The sequence below is a fragment of the Chinchilla lanigera genome, unplaced genomic scaffold, assembly GCF_000276665.1.
Source record: "Chinchilla lanigera isolate Chin_1 unplaced genomic scaffold, ChiLan1.0 scaffold00006, whole genome shotgun sequence".
Lineage (NCBI taxonomy): Eukaryota > Metazoa > Chordata > Mammalia > Rodentia > Chinchillidae > Chinchilla > Chinchilla lanigera.
In genome coordinates, this window is record NW_004955407.1 from 28,356,101 (window position 1) to 28,377,306 (window position 21,206).

Consider the following 21,206-nt stretch of genomic DNA (forward strand, 5'->3'; position numbering starts at 1 on the left):
GACTGGCTTTGAACTCACATTGTAGCCCAGGCTAGCCTTCAACTTGCAGCAATCCTCCTGCCTCAGCCTCCTGAGTGCTGAGGTTACAAGCATGCACCACCATGCCCGGCTGGACCCATGTCTCTTGATACAGTCCATCAGTTACTCCCAACCACACAAATCTTTTTCAGTCTTCTTAGAGAACAGTTCTACAACTGCTTTGCACATTTGGAAATAGTATTGGTTAGGGATCAGGGCTATATCTTAGCTTCAATTCTGGGTACAAAAAATTATGTAGTGTTGGTTATTTAACATATTTAACTCATACTCGTGTTTTTACCCTCTAAAGGAGAGACAGTTTTAAACCAATGCACCCTAAACATAATGCCTGCCAAAGTAAATACTCAAAAATTAGTTTGAATTGATTTATACGAGGGTTCAGAAATCACAACTGTTCATATCAGTACATCAGGTGATACAAAGAAAAAAGATTTCTGGACAGAAGAACATTAAAATGTTTAGTTTTGTCAAAATGTAAATGTTTTATGTAAAGAAATGTCAGTACTTTTATGGTAAAGATTTGAAACTCTTGTCTTCTTCATTCATGATTATTATAATCTCAATTTCGTAGATCAACAGTTTTGCAACAGAATTATAAATTTTTCTCCCTAAGAAAATATTGTGAATGTCTTACAAAAGAAGTCTGATGTCAGCTAGGTGTGATGGCGCACACCTGTAATCCCAGCACTCAGGAGCAGGAGGATCACTGTGAATTTGAGGCCAGCCTGGGCTACATAAAGAGAAGTCTGACCTTAAAATAATCTTACCTAAGTTTCTGAGGGTGGAAATCAAACATTCAGTAGTTACGAATATATTCTGCATTCTACCTTCTGGTTATTAAACCTCCATACCAGAGGGTGTTTGAAAATCATAACCACATCCTATGGCATTTAGAAATACCTAACCTGTCTGAAATTTATGAGACTTCCTCTGAGTCCATTCACATAAACTTTTCTCTGGGCATGATGGTCTGTAGTGGATTGATAACTGGTGGTCAACTTATAACCCCAGCTGAACTGAGTGAGTGGTGCCGGGTATGGGAGGCCCACCTGAGGACTGTTGCCAGCAGCATAAGAGGCAGACCTGGAGAAGAAGAAGCAAGGCTGTTGGGAGCTGAGAGAGGCTGTGGAGAGCTGGCTTTCCGATGAACTTGGCTGTTTTCATCCTCTGAGGAGCTCGGGACCTCACTGGCACTGAGAATGGCTTCAGTTCACTTTGGGGAGCTCTGGTCCTCACTTTGAGCATAGCTTCCTGGTTCCGGAGGGGAACATGGTGCACTGCCAGCCTCCTGGAAAAGCTTGCTGCATTGGCTTCCCTGATGGGAACTCGGCCATCCTGGTCATCGGAGGAGCTCGCGACCTCACTGTTGCCAATGATGGCTGTGGTACCTTTTGGGGGAGCCCTGGTTCTTCTGAGCATCACTTCCTGGCTCCAGTGCAGATCCCTCAGCCCGCTAGCACAGGTCCTTCATCCTGCTGGCACAGACTTTGTAGATTCCATCACTGACCTTTGGGCCTTTCCAGCAGATCCATGAAACAGGTCTGCATGAGACATTGTCATGGGTTCTGGGCCTCCAGTTGGATTCATGGAGGCATTGTTATGAGCTCTGGGTATTTACCTCAACTCATGCAGGACATTGTTGTGGGATCCAGGCCCTCAGCTGGATTCCTTGGTCTTAGTGTGTGGACAGATTTCCTGCACTCTTTTGTATACTGTTCTTGGGGTGACTTACAAATAATCATATAAAGTATGTGTCCTGTATTATGTTGTTCCCCTTGCAAAATAAGCCGCCCCAAACCAACACATGGTCCATGCCTGTAAATCCAGCCAGTACGGAGGCTGAGGTAGGAGGATTACATGTTTGAGGCTGGCTTGGGCAACATAGCAATAACTTCTCTCAACATATAAAATTAAAAAGAAAAATACAGATGTAGCTCAGTTGCAGTGCTCCCCTGGGTTCAACCCTAGTAAAATCAAAATATTTTTCCTTTGAAATTGAAATTTCTTTTGTTTTTCCATTTCATTATGAGTGGTAGAGCACTTGCCTAGCATGGGTGAAGACTTGGGTTCTATCCCCCATTACAGCACTCCTGCAAATTAAAGCAATATATACGTGTACTTAAAGAAAGAGGACTACAAGAATTTATTCAAGGCATCACCAGAAAAGATTATAGATAGGATATCACAATCCAGATGTCAATGAAAATATAATAAAGTAAACCTAATATGCTTCCAATGGAATCCTTGGTAAGATGTTTTTTTAGACATCATAAAACTATTCCAAAAGGTTATCTGAAAGAATAAATACAATATAGACAAAAGCACTTTGAAAATCAAGCATGAAATTTTTTTATTCCACAAACTTTAAAATGCAAAATACTGACATAAGAATCCTAAAAGGCTCTCTAGGAAAAAACAGTGAAATAGAGCGAAAAATCCAGAATTAAATCTATATTCAGGCTCTGATAAAAATGGCACTTCAAACTTCTGAGTTTAGCCAGTAAACATCATTGGTACAGCTTTGTTGTGGTGGCTTGAGTTTTTTTCAGACTGGGTCTTACCATGTATCCCAGGCTATCCTCTAACTCATTATATAGTCTAGGCTGGCCTCTGAGCTCTCCATCCTTCTGCCTCAGCCTCCTGAGTGGTGGCATTATCATAGTATACCACCATACTTGACAACTGACTGCCCTTTGGGAAAATAAATATTTTATGCAACACCCTAATAAACATTAAAAATGAAGCCATAATATGTCCTAAAACTACAAAGGCATTAATGGGAGTGCTAAGCACCTTCAAAATAGAGGAGGTTAAGATTTAAAAAGAACAGGATTGCAAATGGCAAAAGTACACAAGTGGACATGAACTATACTGTAAAGTTTTATTCCTAAAAATGGGTGGCATGATTATGGCTGTTCATTGTTTTATTCTTCTCAGCTTTTCATATAAGGTGAATATTTCATAGATAAACAGGATGAATACTACTTATCCATCTTATAATTCTTTATAAAACAAAAGTAAAATATTGTAAAATTATATATATATGTGTTTAAATTACCCAGGAGTAGAGAAAGGTTTCTCAGTCAATGCTCCAAAGACAGAAAGCCATAAAGAAATGAATGATTGATTTAAATACATTAAATTGAAAAGTGTTCTTTCTTTGCTATAAAAAAAAAAACAAATTAAGGGCTGGGGATTTAGCTCAGCGGCACAGCGCCTGCCTGGCAAGCGCAAGGTCGTGAGTTCAATTCTCGGGATTGGAAAAAAAAAAAACAAATTAAATGCCAGGCGTGGTGCTGCACGCCTGTAATCCCAGCACTCAGGAGGCTGAGGCAGAAGGTTGTGAGTTCGTGACCAGTCTGGGCTACAAAGTGAGCTCAACTGAACTGCATAGCCAGACCTTGTCTCAAAAAGACCAAAAAAAAAAAAAAAAAAAAAAAGTTACCAAAAGTAGAGCAAAGTAAAAAAAATACCAAGTAGACAAATCCGGGATATATTTGCAACATTATGTTCATGTGCCATTTAAAAATTTATAAGTATCTTAAGGCTGTCTATATAATAAAAATAAAAGAGACAATTGATGACAAAAGAAATGTAAGTGACCATGCACACAAAATTATTATACCACACTAAAAGTCAATGAAGATAACGTATGACAATGTAAGATTTTTTCATCTATTATATTGGTAAAATCAGTGTTCATAATCTGGGACAAGGGAAATTTCAAACGCAATTGATTTGATTCTAATTTCTCAACCTTTCAGAAGTACGGTTTGTCCAGATAAATACATTGTTCGTTATGAATTTCCACTTCTATAAATGCAGTCTGAGGAGATAATAACGAATGCTCATAGTGGCTTTGCTGATAGAAAAAACAAAACAAAACAAAACAAAACAAAAAATACAAAAACCTGAAAACAATATGACCTCATGATCAAAACAGTGAATTGCTGAACTGAATTAAATCCACAAAAGAAAAAAAAAAAAAAAATCCCATCTTGGCCAGAGCAACACTCAACCTAATACATTAGTGTTTAAAAATATTGAAAAATATTTACTGTCATCCAAATATTTATAACCTACTGTTCAACAAACTAATGTAGCTACAAAGCAGCTAGCAGGGTTTGTTTCGATATGAAAACATGTATGCAAAAATGTATTAGAAAATAAGATGTAAAATCAAAATGTGATATTGTCTTCTTGGGCACTGGATCATGGGTGATTTTTTTAAGTCCAATTATGTCTAATTTCTATAATGATTATCTTTTTAATAAAAAATGTATTATATGGATCCTTTTCCCGCTGCGGACTGGGAAGGCGAGAGCACTGGGCACCGTACGTCCAGTATTTTCCCCTGCAGCAACCTCTAGGAAATCTTAGGCCTCTTTTTCCTCCAAAAGATAATAAACGTCCAAAAAATAAAAACAATAAACCCCATTTGGCCAGAGCCCCGCGCAGCCTGGCCGCAACACCCTCGCCGAGCTCGCGCCCTGGCCATGTTAGAGCCCGCGCCACACGCAGTCACGCGGCGCATGCGCACAGGCTCACGCACGCCCCCTATCGGCGCCTGCTACAACTGCAGAGGGCAGTTTTCAGTCACCTTCTGCAGCCCCGGCCAGCGCTGCACCAGCCGGTGGGACTCCCAGTGCCTTTTGCAGAATCTTCCCGGCCTCGGTTTTTCGTTCATAGTTGTACTCATTGCTGGGGGCGGGAAATAATACCCGCATCCGTCCTTACGTTCCTTTAACTCTTGGCCGCCTCGCAGTTTTTATGAAATTTCACCAAAGACGCATTTTTGTTGGGTTTCTTGGATGTACATCTTTCTCAAAGAAAGTGTAAGTTTTTATTTAAGTGCTGAAAAGTAATCAGTTCCCAGCAGCAGATGCAGGGTTTTTACAAAAACGTAGTTTGCTTTAATAAATTAATGTGCAGGTAACAAGACTGGATTTGTGTTTGGTACTTTGGGGTATGTATTTGTACCCAACATTCAACTAATTTGGATTTTTGGGATTAGTTTTAGATTTTGTATTACAGAACTTAAAAATATTATTGTTTTGTAGTAGGGTGTGGTGGCCCACACCTGTAATTCCACCACCACTCAGGAGACTGAGGCAGGGTCGTGGGAAGTTCAAGGTCAGCCTGGGCCTTCTAGTGTTTAAGGCCTGCCTGAACCACACAGCTAGACCATGTACTTTATATATATATATATATATATATAGTTACTTTTACAAATAAGTTCATGTACTAACTCCCTAGGATGAATGTAGTTACTTTTTCTTTCTTTTTTTTTTATCTTTTTGAGACAAGGTTTCACTATGCAGTTCAGGCTGGCCTTGAACTCACTTCATAGCCTAGGCTGGCCTTGCACTCACAGTGATTCTCCTGCCTCAACCTTCTGAGTGCTGGGATTACAGATGTGCACCACCACACCTGGCTCCACTATGATGAATGTAATCATTATGTACTGCAACTTTGTACTAATAAAAATTTAAAAACTGACATATAGCCAATGTTTCCTGCCTATGCTTTTGCTTTCTATAGAAAACCTAACTTTTAAGGCTGAATGTGGTGGTGCACACCTGTAATCCCAGCACTCAGGAAACTGAGGCAGGAGGATCTCTTTGAATTTGAGGGCAGGCTGGGCTACGAAGTGAGTTCAAGGCCAGTCTGAACTGCACAGTAAAATTCGGTCTCAAAAAGACAACAACACAAGGCAAAACAAAAAAAACACTAACTTTAAAAAATGGTTTGATTTGGGATTAGCACAAGATTTATCACTGTAGATAATTCCAGTTGAAGTTACTGTAACAGATTAATACAATGACAAATTCACGCCGTGGAACAAATACATACCCAAAAATACTAAACAATTTTACATTTGACAATATTTATCATTGGCAGAAATCTAAGAAAGCTGAATTGTTTGTACTTTAACATTTTTTTTTTTTTTTTTTGGTTTTTCTCCGGTACTGGGAACCGAACTCACGACCTTGTGCTTGCGAGGCAGGCGCTTTGCTGCTGAGCTAAATCCCCAGCCCTGTACTTTAACATTTAACTACAGTTTATAATAGCTTTGTGTCTTATACAACACAGGCAGGACCTAATGATGTTTCCTCTTGATGACTGTAATACTTTTATCTGTTTTCAAAGACATTTGTTAATCAGGAGTTTGGAAACTCATCTAAATTTGACAAGAAGCCTGTCTTCAGGAAGAGAACTTATAAATCTTCACTGCATTCTGCTTTGGTGTACATCTGAGAGCTGTTAATTTGTGCATGGCACGGTCTATTTCACTAGGCTAATATACAAAGACTGACAAATTTTCATAGTTTAGTTTTGCCAGAAGTAATATGTACATCATATCATCTTCTGGGTGGCCTATAGGGGTGTCAGATTTTATCCACATCTCATAGTGGCCAGAGAATCGTAACCCAGGACACACAGCTAGTCAGGGCTGGCAGTACAGTGGCAGCCCAGAAAGACCTTGTATTAGCAGACAGGTAGGTGACAGGGCTAGCTCGAGGCAGGCAGCAGGGAAGGAGACCTATAGTACGGGCACTGTGCTGATTCTCACTTGTGTTTACCCACCTTTACATTTAGTATCTACCCACTTTAGCTTGTTTTATTTTATTCCTTCTGACTTCTACATAGTATGACATTATATGATGTATTTTACTTAGAGATTCCCTCAGCAATGGGCATACATGTTGCTTCCAACTAACATAAACAATGTATTATGTCTCACACGACTCTGTCCAATTCTTCAAAGACTATCCAGCACAAAGTAGCAATTGGAGGGGCTGGGGACTTAGCTCAGTGGCAAAAGCGCCTGCCTGGCAAGCGCAAGGTCGTGAGTTCGGTTCCCGGTACCGGAGAAAAACCAAAAAAAAACCAAAAAAAAAAAAAAACAAACAAACAAAGTAGCAATTGGAGTACTAGAAATTAATATTTAACAAATGTTTTTTGAATTGATTTAAGAAGGCTTGAAAAATCAGGCAGTGTTATTTGCAAGTAGTTCAATTTACAAAAGCCCTCTCCAGAGGGAAAAGCTTGTCAAAATCCAATTTGCCAAACCCAGAGTCCCTGAATTACCAAGATGATGAACTGGTGAGCCCTGTTTAAAAAAAAAAAAGTTCTGCTCAACTCGTGCCTCAGCTGGGCAAACCCGGGAACAGAGGCCAAAGCATGAGGACACAAAACGAGGGGTGAGCTGCAAATCCATTTAAGAAAAACCTCACACTGTGTATCAAACAGCTAGAGTAGGTACAAAACTAAACCTCTCCAAAAAAATCTGTGTGACAAACTACCTTTCAAATGCTAGTATCACGCACAGACATTGAAACAAAGCTGGTTTTATTTGATAATAAGTTGTCCAGAAATCACCAAGGGCTGACGTCAGCAGCCCAGCAACATAGAGCCAGCATCTCTGAGATTCTCTGGGCCCAGCCCTCCACTGGGGCTGAAAGGACTACTCCAGCTCCACCCTCATTTCAGTATTTGCGGCAGGAAGGGAGGGAAAGGTAGCTTAGATACATGTATCATTTTCACCCAGGAAAAAGTGTTTTCCCAGAAATCCATCAGCTGTGTCTTCAGGCCACCAGCAGCAGAGGCAAGCTGGAAGGGTGAGCAGATTGCTTTCCAGGTTCTTTAGTGAAGGCAGAGAGAGGTGAAGGGTATCCGGAACAGCTAGCAAGGTGGGCCACCGACATTGTCTTCATATATAATGAATTTCTCTTTCAAAATGGGTAGTTTATATGGAAAGAAATCTCTGATAAATTAAAGACTATAATTTAAAACTCAGTTCTGCTTTCAATTGTGGCATTTTGTACAGTTTCACTGAAACTATAGGACTTTCACATTTTATTTTTTCCTCCTATCATTCTAGAATGGAATTAAAATAAAATTAATCTTTCAAGAAAGAGTGGGGGGAAAAACCAAGAGGCCCAAAGTGACAAAATATGTTCATCCACTCTTCCTCTGTCATTGTCCTTCCACACCAAAGAACATCTGGAAAACATCCCCACATCCTTGGGCGGTTAAGAAGTGATACAGCTGACCAAAGTCCATGTGGTTTCCTCTGCCTCCATTAACACTGAACACTTTTTCCTCAAAAGTGGAAAATTTCTTTTGTGTTTCCATTTCATCATCTGTACCATCAAAAGGAATGTCTTCTCGATGGCGAATTAGAATTCTCTTCCAGTTTAATTTTCGGAGTCTAAAAAGAAATTTTCAAAGTGGGTTGTGTATTCTAAAGCACTGAAAATAGCAGTTACAAAACAGACTCTATAGTGCATGCCTGTAATCACAGCAATTGGGAGGCTGAGGCAGGAGGATCACTGCAAGTTCGAGGCCAGCCTCAGCTACAAAGTGAGCTTGAGGCCAGCCTGAACTGCATAGTGAGACCCTGTCTCAAAAAGACAAAAAACAACAACAACAACAACAGAATCTAACAATGCCTTTTTCTGTAAGTAAAAAGTTTCCTTTTATTTCAGAAGGATTTATTTTAATCAAGTATGAGTCTGGTCATGAACCCACCTTCAGACTCACTTATTGCAATTATTACTGTCTCGTCTGAATATTCTAGAAATGTGAAAATTGATAGTTCTCAAGCTACTCACGTAAATTCTCAGAAAATCACTTAAACTATCAGAAGAGAAATGAGAAGACTAGTGACAAATCTAATGCTTCTAGAAAGTTCCTACTTAACAAAGTGTAGGTTACAACATCAGTAAATGAGGGAAGGATGAGATCCATGGAAACGGATGGGATCTTAGTATCCTGGGCAGGAGTGCATGACTTCAACAAGTACTGAGAGAAGGTCTCCTACGAGCACCATGTCCGGTGAGGGGAGTCATGCGGACTGTATATGTGACTTCTGCCTTACCCACTGACCTGAGACTGAATTCCCATGGGGGTACACCCCGTGGGACACACTTATTTCCATACCTCTAGTACCTTCTTTCATGTTACTGTTATTGACATGATACACAAAATACGTGAAAGCAAACCTTGACCAGAACTCTTCACAGGCACTTTGTGGGCCTTCCACACAAACAACACCAGGCTTCCCAGGCATGCTAAACCCGGACAGGGAAAGCTCTTTGGCCCACTCTAGGATATTCTTTCTCTTCCATTTACTGTAGATGTGATGGCTGTAGATCCAGAGCCTTGTAAGAATGAGATCCACTGGCTGGACTGTGCTTTCTGGGGTCGGGGAAGACAGCACATCTCTGCTGACATAGCCAGAGGCATGTTCTCTCACCCACTCCGCGGCATTCAATATACAGACATCCCCAAGACAATTCTTCTGCAAGTAAGCAGTCAGATCTACGTTCAGCTGAGACTGCTGTGATCTGCTTAGTACCGCTGATCTGATTGAAGGAACAAGAAAAGAATTTAAGTCAATTTTCTTGGAAGATAAAACAAACTCACAATTGCTTTTGTTCGGTGACTAATTTTGGGCCCTGAAATTGGTCTGAATTTCTGTAACATACCTGACAGTAATTTCAGGCAGGACTTCAGGATATTTAAAGGGAAGAATGCAGGCCAGAGAAAATGCCACCTGATTTTAAAAAAGAGGCAGAAGGTAAACAAAAGAAAGATGTTACAAGAGCTGTTTCAAGTCCTGATGTGTGTTAAGTCTTGCGAAAACAAAACTGAGTTACCATCACTTCCTCAGATATGTGCAGGTTCAGATTGATAGTAAAGTAGACTTTTGAAGATCGCCCCTCCATTGTCTTCTTCTCAATACCATCTTTCAGCTCTGCTAAGGCCAGCTGGTCATTGACTACGAGCTCACTTTCACCGGGGAACATACTGGCCAGCAGGTCTAACTCCGAGAGCTGGGCCTCAGCCTGCTCTACTGTAGTCATTTTTGGACATCTGTAAGTTTCTAAAGAGGTAAGGGTAAGAGAAACAATTTATATGCACAATCTTGGGAGAACTCAATAGGTCAACATGGGTACTTAGTAAAAGGGCATTTGATTTCTTCATAAAAATGCATAATTTAGCCAGGTATGGTGGTGCATGCCTGTAATCCCAGCACTCAGGAGGCTGAGATAGAAGGATTGCTGTGTTTGAGGCCAGCCTGGGATACATACATAGCTGGTTTGAACTACATGGGGAAACCCTGTCTCAAAAAGAAAGAAAGAAAATTTAATTAGGTTCTTTTTATCCTGTATTTTATTTTCAGATCTAATATGCTAAGGACCAAAAATATGGGAGAATCCAATGAAAGACCTAACACACTAAATTACTCTGTATCTAGATAGCTCACCTGCCAGGGATGTAGCTCAGTAGCATAAGTACCTGCCTGGTAAGTGCAAGGTTCCGAGTTTGATTCCTGGTACCAAAAAAAAAAAAAAGTTAAACCAAAAAAATAAAAACAATAGATAGCTCATCTGACATTTTCACCTACCACAATGAACAATTTCATTGAAATAAAAGAATTAGGTGCTCAAAGAGCTATTGGGCACCAGTTCCAGCGCCCCTGAAGAACAAGAAGAGATAGAGGCTACAGGGCATCTTCACTCTACCTTCCCTGCTTTCGCGGGACTCTGACAATGACTTTGTAGGCGGCCCTTGGTCCCTGGCTTCAGCAGTCCTTGTGGGCCTAGGGATAGTAGGTTTGAGTTTGGTCTCCTCTCTGAAAAGAGCCCCTTTATTAAACAGTCTCTTCAAAGTTCCAAAGCTGAGTATGTGTCTGTTTCTTGCCAGTCCATGCCTCCTCCTACCTCGACTCTGCCTTCAACATTGATCAACCCTCCCTGCACATTGTCAGCACAATCACACCAGCAGAGGCAGGCACTCAAGGAGCTGGCAGCTGGGCAGGGGTGTAGCTGGCTGGGAAGGAGGAGCGGGAGGATGTCAGATTTCCATAAGGAAGGCAAGTGGACTTTTTAATAGCTACTCAGTGGAGTCACTTTATCCGATGTGCTAGTTTTACATACTCATCAGCACAAAATTCCAGCACTTGGAGAACGGAGCTATCATCAAGCTTTTTTTTTTTTTTTTTTTTTTTTTTGTCTTTTTGAGACAGAGTCTCGCTATGCAGGTCAGGCTGGCCTTGAGCTCACTTTACAGCCCAGGCTGCTCTCGAACTCGCAATGATCCTCCTGCCTCAGCCCCCGAGTGCTGGGATTACAGGTGTGTGCCACCACGCCCAGCACCATCAAGCTCTTTAGAAGCATGTCTTTCCCTTCATTCAGCCCTACTTGGTTTCATCCAATATAGTTAAATCATTTCTTTAAAACAGGAAATGGTACTGTCTAATGATTTAGCCAGTTTGCTTGTGAAACTTTAAAAGATTGTTTTTGAAACAGGGTATCACTATGTAGCCCAGGCTGCCAGGCTGACCTTGAACGCAAGATCCTCCTGCTTCAGCCTCCTCAGTGGTGGGATTCAAGCATATGCTACCATTCACAGCTTTTTAAATTCTTATTTTTTCAGTACTAGGGGTTGAATGCAGGGCTTCAGAATCATTTTTAATTTTTATTTTGAGATGGAATCTTGCTAAGTCACTAAGTTGCCCAGGCTGGCTTTAAATTTATCATCCTCCTGCCTTGGCCTCTTGAGAAGCTGAGATTACAGGTATGTTCTAATACACCTGACTTGTCATATGGTACTTTTAAAGAGCAAAAAAAAAAAAAAGTTACTTTACTCAGAATGAAATTTAAATTACTTATATAAGACAGTAAGTGTGGTGGATTAGGTTAAAAAGACATTAAGCTGAATTATGGGAGTGACTAAATGTAGGTCTTTTATTCATTAGGATTAACTGCCTGAAAATCGGGAAAAGAAGAATCGCTCTTGCACACACTGGACTGTCTCTGAAGATTAGGATATAAATCAGTGTCCACACATCATTCCTAACCCCAGTGTGCCTTTAACTCTTGTCCTTAAGACACCTTTTAGTAGGTTGTCAGTGCTATGGTGAGGAAAATATTATGGAAGGCATTTGGTGCTTAAGTAGGCTGTGGAAATGCTCAGTTGTAGGGGATGATGACTCTTAGCACATCATCTGAAGACAGAATAATTCTAGTCTTAATGCAAGCCTCAAAATGTGTCTTGAGAAACATCCGGAGGGTTGTAAAGAGTTAACTTTGCAGTCCTGACTTAGCCCTGGAATGCTTCTCCAAAGACAAAGAACACCAGGGCCCAGATAACCACCTATGACCCTGCCTGGGATGTTTCATCCCTTCCCTGGCCCTAGATAAACATTGTAACCATAAAGGAAATGTATGGTTATCTAAAGGGGGACATATAGAACAGAGTACAGAAAGTATATATCATTGTGGTTGGGCTCATGACTGGAGCCTGACCCGGTTAGGTGGCACAAGGAAAACAATGTGTGGCCAGGGCTACAACATTCCAATCTGTTACCATGGAAACCAAAAATGTATATAAGCTGGGAACAAAGGCAAGTCCACGCCCACTTCCCTGACTTGCAAGTCGGGATGAGAGGTGACCGGTCTAAATTAAAACTTTGTCTGTTCTCTTTGGTCCTTTGCGGAATACAGCCTGAATATAACACAGTGATATAAAACAAAGCTTTACAGGTTTCTTTAGGGTGACCAGACATACTGGTTAAGTGGGCACAAGAGATATAGATAGATAGACAGATGGATTTTTTTTTTTTTTGGAGACAGTCTATCTAGTTCAGGCTGGCCTTGCACTATGTAGCCCAGGTTGGCTTCAAACTTGGGGTGGACATATAGAACAGAGTACAGCTCGCGGGCCCAATCTTGGGGTGATTCTCTTGCCTTGGCCTCCCAAGTGCTGATGGTGCAGGGATGTACCATCCTGTCCGGTTGGTGGCCACGGTATTCATGGCTATTGTCCTAACTGGGCTACTATGGGCACGCTTTTATATATGTGCCTTCTCGGAATCTTTACTGTTAGATTCCAATGTGCTCTGTGAAGTTCTAAGAGGGAGGTTGATGTCTACCCCAAACCTATCTGATACACAAACATTTATTCCCAGGCCAGTTGATATTAGCTCTCCTCTCCACAGAACAGATCAGGGTTCCCAGCTTTGCCACTTGGCAGAACTTCAGTAGTTTAAATATTACCATGGTTACGCTCCATGTTCATCTGAATAACTCTGAGAGCACCAAATACCACTCCTTCCTTTAACCACAATGTTTTCTTTAGTAACCAGTAATTTCATACCCTACTATTTTTACTTGGTATTGCAACTTAAGCTCACATATACAAAAAACCCTCACAAATATTTAAAATTGCTGGACTTTCTGGAATTTCATAAATACTTTCTGTAGTCTTTTTCAGAGCATAGGAATCTAGGAAACAATTTATTAGGTGGTTATTAGAGAAAGTTAACTTACTTTTTTAAATTTCAGTGGTTTAAAGTATGGAATTTTTCATCATATCACCAACGTGCAACTCCTGGCTCTGCCACTTACCAACTGTGTGAACTTTGACAAGTGGCTTAATTTATCAAAACCTCAGTTTTCCCATTTCCAAAATGGGAATAAAAGTGGCTGTGAGGATTAAATGAGAGTGTGTGGAAAGTACGTAGAAGAACGGCAACATAGGAAGAGTTATAGGAATGCCTGCTATTGTTATTATTGGTCATTTATTCAATAAATGTTCCTTAAACACCTCTTATATGGTAAGCCCTGTGCCTGGCCCTAAGAATATAATGATGAATAAAACTGTACAAAAACTCTCTGCTGTCACAGAGGTTTAATCTAGTGGAAGGAAACCGTAACACCTAAAAAAAAAATGTAGCTGGATGTGGTGGCACACTGCTGTAATCCCAGCACTTGGGAGGCTGAGGCAGGAGGACTGCTGTGAGTTCAAGGCCACCCTGGGCTACATAGTGTGTTCAAAGCCAGCCTGACCTATATAGTGAAACTTGTCTCAAGAAAACAAAAATGTTTTAAAAACCTAATATATATGCCCAATGAATAATTTAAGAAGACAGATGAATAGGGCATGGCAAAACACCTGTAACCCCAGTACTCTGGGGAGGTGAGGCAGAAAGAAGGATTGCAAGTTTGAGTCTAGACTGGGCAACTTACTGATTTAGCAAGACCCTACCTCAAAAAAAAAAAAAAAAAAAAAAAAAAGAAAGAAATTAGAATGTTTTTAAAAAGACAACTTAGGATGATAATGAGGATGTGGGGGTAGAAGAGATTTTCCTGACAAGGCTGTCAGGAGAAGGAATGTGTAGAAGAGATTCAGAGGAACTGAAAAGGAAGCCAGGAACTGACCTAGGCAGTGTTCCAGAAAAAGCAAAGAGCAAGTTCAAACGCTGGGAGAAAGAGGGCCCTGGGCCAGATGGCTGGAGCAGTGTGACTGGGGACAGAGTAAAGAGGAGGTTGGTGAGGAAATACGAGGTAGTGTATGAAAAATCCATGCCTACTATTATTACTACAGAGAACAGCACTGGAGAAAACAGGGAGTGCAGAGAAATACTGCAGGGACCTGGGTAGACATGATCGTGGCTTGGGTTCAGGCAGTGATGGTGGATTCGAATGGCAGCGGTAAAGGCAGTGTGACGTTAGGTTCTGGCCATAGGAGAACGTAGAGCCAACACGACTTACTCATAAACTACACGAAGAGGGTAAGACAGACTCCAAGGGTTAAGCTACTGCAAGGACCCACGGAGTGAGTGAAATTGGAAGAGACTTCCAAGTCAATTAAAGGTCTGGAGGATGAATTGGAACACAGGACACTGGGACCTACACACGGACAGCTAGAAGAGAAACGTCACAACTGAGTCAGTTACTTGCCAAATTATTTTCATTGATGGTATTAGTCCCCCACAAAAAAAACCCTTCAAGAGAATTTCCGGATTCAAGATTACAGTTATTGCTGTAAAACTTTAGTTTCCTGAGAGGAGTCATATCTCCTCGCAGCTATTTTCTATTTCTTTCTTACTTTTTTTTTTTTTTTAATAACACCAAGACCAGCTCCTGACTGCCTGAGGAGCGACGCTCTCCAAAAGGTGCCCTACACGTAGGCGCAGTCACATCTGACACCTGATTGGGCCCGCGAGCGTCTGTAGGAGGGGCTAGGAAACGCCAACGCAGTTTTGACCAATGAGCGGACGGCAGCGCAAAGGAAGGCGGTACCATCTGGCGGCCACGTCCCGGATGATGGTATTGGACCCTCTTCGGGGCGTAGACTCCCAGTCCCACTTAGCACTGGTGTCTATGGAAAACTCACCTATCGCCGTGGGTGCCTCACTGCCGTTACCCTGGGCTTCCTGGATACACGCAAAGCTCTTGAGATAAAATTCTAGGGCCTGGGATTCCAAGCTTATAAACCATTCCCCTAGGGCGGCCTTAAGGAGAGTGATCGGGCTGTTCCCGCTGGCGCATGCGCGCAAGTCCCGGAAGCCGGAAGTGAACTAACCTGTTGGTTGGCGGACTCTCTGCTGTGTTTTCCTGAGGCTTTCAACGCTAGGGTTCGTTTAGTCGCTCAGTGCGGCTCAGTCGCAATGTTTATTCTCACATGTTACCTTCCCAACCAACATCATTGTCCTTTCCCTGCTGCTTCTCCTGTTGGAGGCACTGTGTAGTGGGTAGCGGGGGAAGGCGAGCATGCTTTCAGATAGGTAGGAAGGTGGTATTGGGGAGAAGGCTAACCCAAATTTTGCATTTTTAACTTTGCCCCACACGTGGTTATTCTCCTTGGGCCTCAACCACAGCGTAGTAAGGCATTAGGGATGTGTGAGCGTGGACAGACGTTGGTTTTGGAGACCTCAGGTGTTGTTGCCCAATGACCAAGCTGAGAGGAACCATGTGAATGCACAGATTTATTCCTGTTAATTAAAGGACATTTTGAAGTAGACATTAACAGGAGACTAACTAGAAATATTTTTCTTCTCAGTTGATTTACATACAGTACATTTTTGTTTGAGACAGGGTCTCGCTATGTAGTTCAGGTCTGCCCAAGCTGGGCCTCGAATTTGCAAGGATCCTCCTTCAGCATCTCTGGTGCTGGGATGGCAGCATGTCCCACCACGCCTGCCTAGATGGTGGTAGTTTTGTCTAATCTAGAACTTCATGTTAGAATCATTCAGTATTAGGTATTGTGTCAGACTTTCAGTATATCATTAGACTCATCCATATTCTTGTGTTTGTCAGTATTTTTTTGATTGCTTAGTTGTTTTTCATATGTGATAGTTAATGGATTTTTGTCAATTTGAGTAAGAAACACCCAACTAGATTGGATCAGCATTGTTCTGGGTGTAGAAGAGTTACCCTAGGCGGGATTGTTGCCAGACTGATATAAACGGATTGGTTCTGTTCTTTCGGAGAAGGTCCAGTCTTTGCCTTGGGTGTTGTCTCCTGGCTTCCATCACAGACCCCTCAGCCTTCTGGCGTAGACCGTTCTGCTCCTGATAGAGACTCACACTGGCCACTACAGTGAGTTCCAGGCCTTCAACTGGATCCTTCAGATCTCCAGCTCACAGGCAGATCTGCACTCTTCCACACCTCACTCTGTGGTTGGCTACTATAAGCCAATCTTCTAAATTCTTGTAGAGTTTACATTTAACTATTTTTCTAGTAAGCACTGATTGATACACCATGATAAAAATTTGTAATACTAGTTTTTCCATTCTTGATGGAAACCTAGGCTGTTTAGAGTTTGTCTTTTATGAACATTCTTGCATAGCATTTCATTTCTAATGACCATATATTTTCAGTATGTATTAAACACCATGTTTCAGTCACTTCTAGATACTAAAATTATGACACAAACTAAACAAAAATGTTCCATATCACAGAAAGCTTGTATTTGTTTACATGTTTCTGTATATGCTTGGAATACACCTATGTAGGTAAAAATGAAGGCGATACCAGGTAATGACAGTTCCTGGGAAGAGATATAAAATGTGAGTGAATCAGTATTCATGTTACCTAGGTTGCTCAGTCAATATGGTGGGATACTAATTTTTTTATCTTTTTGAGATAGGGTCTCGCTGTGTAGTTCAGGCCGGCCTTCAGCTCACTTTGTAGCCCAGGCTGCCCTCAAACTTGCAATGATCCTCCTGCCTTAGTCTCCAAGTGCTGGGATTATAGGAGTGTGCCACCACATCCAGCTGAGATACTGATTTTTAAGGAGTTAATGGAATAACAATTTTCCAACTACAGAAGATCAAGGGACATTCTGAGTAGAGGAAACAGGTAGTATAATGGGCCTAAAGTTTTTCCTGTGCGAGGTATAGCATGTGAGAGACAGCTGTGGGTGCTAAAAAGAATTCACTAATCGTCAAGGAATATAGAGAAGTTAAGAGTTTATTAATACACTGCAAGAGAGCAAAGTGAGTCCAAGAGAGGACTGTACCATCAGGGCGACAGGCTATTTTCATATTTGATTTTAATGTGTGTGTGTGGGAGGTCTGGAACCATTCCAGGAATGATTTCATCAGGTCATGGTGGTTCTGTTGTCCATTCATTGCACTTTAAGGATATTCAGGTGTTGTTTGAAGACTGACTGCAGTGTTCCTGATTGACAGGGCCAAGTGCCCTTGGCATTGCTAGGAATAACCCTTCCTAGTTAAATTAATTAACAAATATGTGAAGACTGACTAGTGTTAGTGGCCAGGGGATCAGAATAAAGTATGTGCGTTTGTAATTGAAAGGGACTTTTGATGTTATATTTGGATAGGGGAAGAATTTTTTTTTTTTTTTTTGAGACAGGTTCTCACTATGTTGCTCAGGCTGGACTCGAGGTCACTACATAGCCCAGGCTGGTCTCAAACTCCTGGTGATCTCTGTCCCTCAGCTTTTTCTTTTTTTTTTTTTTTTTCGTCTTTTTGAGACAGGGTCTCACTATGCAGTTCAGGCTGGTCTTGAACTCACTTTGTGAGCCCACTCTGGCCTAGAACTCACAATGATTCTCCAGCCTCAGCCTCCGGAGTGCTAGGATTATAGGCGTGCGCCACCATGCCTGGCTCCCTCAGCTTCTTCTTCTTTTTTTTTTTTTTTCCTTGTTGTTTTGTTTTTCTTCCGGTACCAGGAATCAAACTCACAACCTTGCGCTTGCCAGGCAGGCGCTTTGCCACTGAGCTAAATCCCCAGCCCTTCCCTCAGCTTCTTAAATGCTGGGATTACAGGTGTTTGCCCAGCTAGATATAATATTCTTTAAAATATGACAAACAGCTGGATGTGTGGGTATTTTCAGCTTACAGGGTGGAAAGTTAAAAGTTCTTTTACAGACTCATCTCTGTTGCAATGTGGCCTTATGGTAAAATAACAATTCTGTTTTAGAATGAGGGGAGATTGACAGTGGGGAGGCTGGGATGATACATTTTCTGTGGTATTTAACCAAACATTACTCTGGGCAATTGGCAGGTTAGTGTGTCTGTATCTTTCCTTTTATGTGATTACTGATAAGATTATATCTTCATTTATTTTATGACCAGCTTTTCTTGTGAATTACCTGTTTACATCTACTGACATCCACTTATTTTTGTTGTTGTTGGTGGTCTTTTTGAGACAGGGTTTCACTATGCAGTTCACGCTGGCCTTGAGCTCACTCTGCAGCCCAGGCTGGTATGGAACTCGTTAACGATCCTCCTGCCTCAGCCTCCAGACTGCTGCGATGACAGGCGTGTGCCATCACGCCCGGCTTTAATTTTCAACTATGGTCTTCTCTGTCTAGATTCAACTAACACTGAGCTACATCCCTAGCCCTTGACATTTTCTGAGTTAGGGTCTTGCTAACTGCCCAAACCGCGCTTGAATTTGCGATCCTCCTGTCTCAGCCTGTGGAATAGATGGAATTACCGGCCGGTGCCACCGCGTCGCACTCCATAATCTCTCTTTAATACCGTCTCTCAGTTCTGTTTTCAAATTCACTCTCGTGGCTTTACCTTTTTTATTCCGATTTGGTGCAAGGTTAAAAATAGCTTATTTGTGTGTACTGGGCAGAATTAAGGTAAGAAATTAAAAATATTCCTCTCGTAACCACATGTAACAAGTAATATTTAAGAAAGATAACCACCCAGACAACTCCCACTTAAACCACTACCACGTACCCACGCTTCTGTGCGATTTAAACAATCACGTGCTTACACTCATCTGCAAACCGTTACTCGGCATAAACGCCTCGGAATCGCTGACTCAGAACTTCCGGCGCGGATTGCGCGCAGGCGCAGATTAACCAGCACCTAGCCTCAGGACCTAGGCCGAGTCACTTCCCATAATGCCGCGTTTCCGGAAGTTGCTGCTTTCCACGGTCACTGTGGATTCGGCTTTGTCGCTGTCTGTACCACAGTAGGAGGAAGACAGAGCTGGCTACGCAGCCCAAAGGTCTATTTAGGGGATGCAGTTATGGCGCTGTCGCCGTGGGTGAGTCCTGTTCCCACTGACTCGCAGTCGCCACTCGCTTAACTTCCTGCTTTCGGAGAGCCCGAAATTTCTGCCCCAAACTTGTTCTTTTCTGGAAGGCCTGTCTCTTTTAAGCGTGTTGCCCTCTCACCCGGTACTACGTTCTCGTTGGCTGCTTGTCCTGTCAGTTTCAGGAGCTGGCCAATGAGTTGCTGGTGCTGGCATCCTGTTCGACCCGTGGATCCAGAGGTTCCCCCCGACCCGCTTGGGTGCCCATCTGCTGGAAGGGAATGGAAGGAAAGGGAGGAAGGGGCGGGAAGTATGGTGTGGCAGGCCTCAGGAGTGTAGGTGGGTGGCTGGCCTGACAGAGTGCCCTGTGCCTTGCGCTGCGCTCGCAGCTGCGTCCATGTGGTTAGTGGGAAAATTAAGATGTCATCTATCCGACTGAATGCTCCGAGGGCCTCTCCAATATATGCAAACGTGACAACCACGTTTAAGAAGGATGTGTTCATAATGTTTTCCACACACTTTCATTTGTAATGGAACCAAGAATCAGGTATAGACAGGGAGAGCAGAGAAAGAATGGAATGGAATTAGCATGAGTGCTGGCAGGACCAGCTCTGATTTAAATTTTGCGTGGAGTCCTGCAAAGAGTCATTTGACTAGGATGCAAATTCTTACCCAAAGATTCACCTGAGAAATCTAATAGATACGTTAGTGTTTTATTGCTGATGACACAGTACTTTATTTTGTGACTCATTAGTTGCCTGTATAGCTGTCACATTTACTGGACCTCTTTCCCCAGGATTTAAATGATCCCTTTTGTCTTCTGCCTGCAGCAATTACAATTCGCCTTTCAAGTTTTCCTTTGGAGTTTGAGTTACTGCAATCTCAAACCAGATTTACTAGTGTTGTCTTCAGTACTGCAGACTTCTGACTTCATTCTTCACCTTTTTCTTTTTCACCAGAACTTGTTTACTCCATTCCTATGTACCTACCTTTGCACCTTGTAATCATCTTTTTATACTCCAGGTACTATTCTATTTTTCTACTTCACTGCAAGTATTTTCTGAGAATGTACTATTTACTATTTACTATGCTAAATGGCATAGGTAATTCAGAAATGTTTGCCGTGAAACATTTCTTTCTCCTAGATATTAAGGTTGCAGACAGAAAAATAACATACATTCAGATTAAAGAGTTAAGAACCAGTCCCCCATTGTATCTCACAAAGGGAGAAGATAAATACTGCATACTATAAACACTAGGAAAGTGCAGTAGAGAATTTTATTGAGTGAAGGGTAAGGTTTCATTGAAATGCAGAACTTGGAGAGGATTGGTAAGATTTGGACAGATGGAGAAAACATCTCCTAAAAATCAAGGGCACTGAATGGGATCAAGCTCTTTTGATAAAGAGCAGTGGTGGTGAACCTATGGCATGGATGTTCTTTGTTTTTTCTTTTAAGACAGAACATTTTAATGTATGAGTTGTTTTTTCTAAATAAAACCTCGGTGTTCAGGTTTAATTCAGGTTTAATTGCAGTGTAGTCACTTTGTAATGTATTTAATGGGTTTTGGGTTGCAGAGAGCACTCATCTCTAAAAGGTTTGCCATCAGTCGCATAGAAGATACCGAAGAGATAGATTTTTATTGGAAGGGAAAGAATGGTAGTCTTGGAATCCAGAGAATGCATTTTCCTTACATCAGAGATCACCCTGTGATCTTTTACATTTTGTTTTTGAGTTTCTTTAGTGAAACTAAAAGAGTTAAGCCATTTAAAGAGTTTTGAGAGGATCAGATGTGATAATGTTTGTGGAAAGGCTTTGAAGATCAAAAGTATTGTTTAATTAAATTTTAATA

The 21,206-nt window shown here is 41.7% G+C and overlaps 2 protein-coding genes across 5 annotated transcripts in view; one reads left to right on the forward strand and one right to left on the reverse strand.

Moving 5' to 3' along the window:
* Positions 1-7,375: 7,375 nt before the first annotated feature.
* Rwdd2b (RWD domain containing 2B) lies at positions 7,376-15,391 on the reverse strand. 3 transcript variants are annotated; one of them, XM_005375609.2, is made up of 6 exons: positions 15,232-15,307; positions 14,607-14,758; positions 9,705-9,931; positions 9,534-9,601; positions 9,048-9,410; positions 7,376-8,254 (listed from the first exon to the last, which is right to left on the reverse strand). In XM_005375609.2, exons 2-6 carry the CDS (start codon positions 14,608-14,610, stop codon positions 8,020-8,022), a joined length of 897 nt encoding a protein of 298 aa, XP_005375666.1. In that variant the 5' UTR covers positions 14,611-14,758; positions 15,232-15,307; the 3' UTR covers positions 7,376-8,019. The 3 variants fall into 3 exon arrangements, with proteins under 3 accessions (XP_005375666.1, XP_005375668.1, XP_005375667.1); XM_005375611.1 differs by lacking the exon at positions 14,607-14,758 and having other exon boundaries at positions 15,232-15,391; XM_005375610.2 differs by lacking the exons at positions 14,607-14,758; positions 15,232-15,307 and adding an exon at positions 10,316-10,357.
* Positions 15,392-19,145: 3,754 nt separating this feature from the next.
* Usp16 (ubiquitin specific peptidase 16) overlaps positions 19,146-21,206 on the forward strand; it is a gene marked incomplete in the record, with an annotated part of 38,034 nt that continues 35,973 nt past the window's right edge. The window contains 2 exon segments of one of the 2 annotated variants that reach the window (XM_013504009.1): positions 19,146-19,367; positions 20,315-20,378. 2 annotated transcript variants of the gene reach the window in all.

Excerpts from the sequence above, each read along its gene's own strand:
- Rwdd2b (XM_005375609.2), bottom strand. Across the intron at positions 9,602-9,704 it reads ACATATCTGAGGAAGTGATG|GTGGCATTTTCTCTGGCCTG; the intron begins GTAACTCAGTTT and ends TTTTAAAATCAG. Across the intron at positions 8,255-9,047 it reads TGTGAAGAGTTCTGGTCAAG|ACTCCGAAAATTAAACTGGA; the intron begins GTTTGCTTTCAC and ends ATTTCTTTTTAG.